Genomic DNA, 4,330 nt, shown 5'->3' on the forward strand with positions numbered 1-4,330 from the left:
TTGAAATTGCAGTTTTGGGTCCTAAAACTATTGATTGTTTTTGTTTAGTCCTATAGCTTCTAAACTGCAGTTTTGGGTCCCAAAACTATGTAAATTTATTCATCTTAGGTCCTAAGTTTGCATGGCCAGTACATATGATGCATTTTTTTAAATGAGCCCTTTATATGTGTTTAGTTCCCCAAAAGTGATCAATACGCTTATAGGTCGCAGTATGTGTTGTAACCTGCACGCCCCAGCTGCAGCCACAAGTGGGTAGCAATTGGAAGTTGTGTGACGTGTCGTTCTGCTACCGTGGGGCGAGGCTGAGATGACCGGTCTACTCTCCTCGCTATAGCTCAAGCCATCATGCCACTGTCGCCTCTGAGCATTTTATGCGTGGGAGAAGACGAGGGCATGAGAATGAGGCGAGACAATGCCCTAGGGGTTTCTTGCATATTTACATTTCATAAGTTAACCTGGTGGGTCCATTTGGTCAATGTCGCAACAGTCCAAGTATCTCCAAGCGACACGTCAACGGGTCAATGCTAGACATGCAAGTTTAGAACCTAAGATAAACAAACTTATATAGTTTTAGGACTCAAAAGTGCAGTTTTAAAATTATAAGACTAAACCGATACACCTTTCATAATTTTAGAACCTAAAACTATAATTTTTAAGTTATATGACTAAACTGACACACTTACAATAAATTTAGAACTTATGAAGCATTTTACTCGTTACATATTATCCCAGAAAATCAATCGGGCTGCAAAAAAGGGAGGGAAAGGAATCCAGCCATTTCCCTCGCCAATTTTCATACGCAACACCCAAAATTAGCTCCCTTTTTTTAGGGTAACACCCAAAATTAGCTGACACCGCGCGACCAGCTTTGCGGTGGTTAGAGCAACAGTTCCTTTGTCACTTTGCCTTGTGACTTGTCAAAGCCAATGAAGCACTGCCCATCTCGAGCTCCCAACGCCATCCCCTTGCAAGTTCCAACTCAGAACAGAACCGAGCTCATAATAACTTTACAAATTACCTACAAGTTGGCTGAGCACACAGCACCACAGGCTCAACATCAACTGCTGCCCTCACTCCCGGGTGCACTGAACTTGCCCCGGAGCTGAGCGTGGCTCGCTCCATTATCTACGCAAGAATTGCTAGTGAATTGCTGCCGCAACGGACCACGGTGCCACCTACTGAGCTAAAGAAAGCTTCTTGTCCTGATATGTGCGTTTGGTTGGGCCCTTGTCGTAAAGCAAGCTGAGAGTGGAAACTAACAGTATTTTTGCTGTTGTGGAGCTCAACGCCCTCCAGTTGTAACTGAACCTGTGACTCGGATAAGTTGGGGTTTTGGACGGGCGTGCTCCTTTTAACATTTCCTTCCCTTCCATACTGGTAGTGGCCGTGGCTCTGTGGATGTGACAGCTTTTTGGAGGTTGGGGGGTTCAGCCAGTGGTTAACATCGTTGGCCAACTATATGGAACCAATGAACAAGCGATGCTTGTTAATTTTCTGTTCAAACTTTTCAAATTCATGCAAATTTGTGGGCCTGGAACAGTTCAATCTCCAACTGATGGCCAAACCAGAGGGGAGGAGGGTGGGGGAAATATCAGGTGCACCCACCCATGAGGGGCTCCAATTTGCAAAAATACAATTTTTAATTGTCCCAAAAGTTCTGGAAATAAATGTGAATGTTCACAAGGAATGTGACTACAACCTCTAAAAATTTCAGGTCCAAACTCCAAATGCACATTAAGAAACATAAATGTGAAATATAGCATGAATAGTGTAAAAAAGACAAAAGCAACATTGACACTATTCACATTTGGATTTGTATTTTTTATTTTCCAATGTGCATTTGGGTTTTGGACCTGGAATTTTTAGGGGTTGTAGTCACATTTTTTATAAACACTTACAATTTTTTTAGAATCTTTGAAATATTTAAAACTAGTTTTAAAAAAATAGAGCTTGGAGAGCACCCTAAGGTTGGGAGCACCTGATATTTCCCCGGGGCGATGACCTAATTGTGAGTTGTCTGGAAAAAACTTTGTTGTCGGTAGATTCTTCCTCCACCTGCTGCCGCCAAGCGACGCCATCAGCGGTGCATTCCTTGCCGCCTTCAGTCATCCCTCTAAACTCCGACCCTCCCTCCTCCCACACCCGGACCCGTCAACCTCTGACTCCCCTTCACCAGCGAGGCCGCCGCGGGGTCGTTCCTTACTTGGTGTCGCCGTGGCGGCCCCGTCTTTGAGCTTGGGCTTTCGCGCAAAATCGGCTGGTCTAAATTACAATTTGAAGCAACTGAGGAATAGCAAATGCAGGAAGGAATATTGCAGTATTTTAGTTCGGCTCATTTGATCATACACCAACAACCCCAGCATTCGTAATCCATTGCAGCAATGAGCTATTGCTCAATCGAGGTTTCCTGCATGCAACACAGCAATCTGATGGACAACCCCATTGAAATTACTAGTAGAACATGCCGGTTTCTCATCCATGCCGAACAAATCTCGAGAACTGAAACTACATCATGAAATTCAGAGTGATCTGCTAAACCACACAACAAATTTGGAGCATTTTGCACACAAAAATGCATCGAATGGAGAGCAGATTTGGAATCTAGAAACCCCCTTCCTCTTTACACTGCACTGCCTGGCGACACCCCAAAACCAAGTTTGACATGCATACACACATACACCCGGGGCCTTTTCCCCCAACACCCAGGAGGCAAAAGAGCAAGAACGACGACGACGACGGCGGCGGGGTGAGGAAGAAGCCAGGCTACTGGCAGAGCGGCGAGAGATCCCAGAGCGGGTCGCCGGCGGACGCCTCGAACACCCTGTCGAAGTACTCCTGCAGGCCGTTCATGGCGTACAGGGACGCCGAGATCCGCCGCTCCACCTTCATCCGCTCGAACTCCACCATCCCGGCCGCGGGGGCCGCGCTGGTCTCCTCCGGGGACGCGGCTGGCAGCGTGCAGGCGTCGACGGCGGCGAACCCGTCCAGCGCCGGGAACTGGCCGAACGACGACTCGAACATCCAGGACTCCAGCTCCTCTGCACCGGCGACCGGAGCAGCAAAGTCCGGCCTGTAGACCTCCCCGGCGTCCGGCGCCCCGCCGCCTTGCTTCATGGCGCCGTCGCAGCTGACCGCGCTGCTGCTACTGCTGCTGCTGGCGCCCCCACAAGCGCCATCCATGCTATTACTGTTGCTGTTGCTGTTGCTTGTGGTGTATGCGGCGGGGGCGGCCGGCGTGGAGGAGGGGCCGGGGATCTTGGCGGAGGCGGCGGGCAGCCTGGCCTTCTTGAGCTTCTTGTGGTGGAGGAGGCCCCGGATGCGGACGGCGAGCGGGCAGTCGGGGGAGATGCGGGGCGCGAAGTTGGTGCGCGCCTCGGCGCCGCGGAGGAGGCGGGCGGCCTCGTCGTAGGCGCGGGCGGCGGCGTCGGCGGTCTCGAAGGTGCCGAGCCACATGCGGATCTTCTGGGTGGTGTCCTTGATCTCGGCCACCCAGCGGCCCGAGGGGCGCTGGCGGACGCCGACGAACTTGCTGTGGCTGGTGCTGCCCTTCTTGCGGCCCCGCGGCTTGGTGGGCTTGGCCTGCGCGGCGACGGCGGCGGCCTCCTGCTGCTGCTGGTAGTAGTAGCAGTAGTCCTGCAGCTGGAGCGCCGGCGGCTGCACCTGGAAGTGGAGCTCCATGTGCGCTCGGGTTGCTTTGGCTTGGCTTAAGTGGAGCTGGAGGAGGTGTGAGACAGGTGTCTGCAGAGTGTTTGCTCTGGTTGCTGGGCAAATGGGAGGATTTATAGGGGCTTCAAAGGATGGTTTGAAATTTTCAGATAGGAGGAGGAGGCTTGGTGGTGATCCCACCCCTGTGGGGTTACTTTCAGGGCTGGTTATTAGTCAATCGTGGTCAAAGTGGAGTTATGATCGTGGCTTATGTATGTTATGTTACTCTACTCTGCCTTGGAATGTCATGTTTGTCTCTTCGGTTTGGTTTGGTGCATATATTGTCAGTAACGAAGCTTAGCAAATGCAGTGGTTTCTGTTTATGTATTTTAGTCCGGTTTAGCTGCACGTCAGTCGGCTGAATTTCAAATCTCGATCAGTCAAATTTTTTTGGGGGTGTGGGGGAGGGGGAGGGGAGGGAGGAAGCAGCGGTTGCGCGGAGCATCGAGGCTGCAGGTGGCGGCGCCAGGACAAGCAAAGCGAGGCCCGAGGACACTGGCAAGGGCTCGGACAGGCAAGATCTGCATCCGACAGCGAGACGGCGGATGCGGAACCGAATGTTGACGGGTGCGGGTGCAGGCTCACTGGGGAAAAAACTCGTGGTCGCCAATTTAGAAGGATGGGC

At 51.4% G+C, this 4,330-nt stretch overlaps 1 protein-coding gene across 1 annotated transcript; it reads right to left on the minus strand.

Moving 5' to 3' along the window:
* Nucleotides 1–2,427: 2,427 nt before the first annotated feature.
* Nucleotides 2,428–3,886, minus strand: LOC119353956 (ethylene-responsive transcription factor ERN1-like). The gene has a single exon (XM_037620659.1). It carries the CDS (start codon nucleotides 3,676–3,678, stop codon nucleotides 2,764–2,766), a length of 915 nt encoding a protein of 304 aa, XP_037476556.1. The 5' UTR covers nucleotides 3,679–3,886; the 3' UTR covers nucleotides 2,428–2,763.
* Between the last annotated feature and the right edge of the window lie 444 nt (nucleotides 3,887–4,330).

Source organism: Triticum dicoccoides, chromosome 2A (genome assembly GCF_002162155.2).
Source record: "Triticum dicoccoides isolate Atlit2015 ecotype Zavitan chromosome 2A, WEW_v2.0, whole genome shotgun sequence".
In the NCBI taxonomy this organism is placed as follows: domain Eukaryota; kingdom Viridiplantae; phylum Streptophyta; class Magnoliopsida; order Poales; family Poaceae; genus Triticum; species Triticum dicoccoides.

Coding starts and splice junctions, on each gene's coding strand:
- LOC119353956 (XM_037620659.1), bottom strand. CDS start 3,678: ATGGAGCTCCACTTCCAGGTGCAGCCGCCGGCGCTCCAGCTGCAGGAC.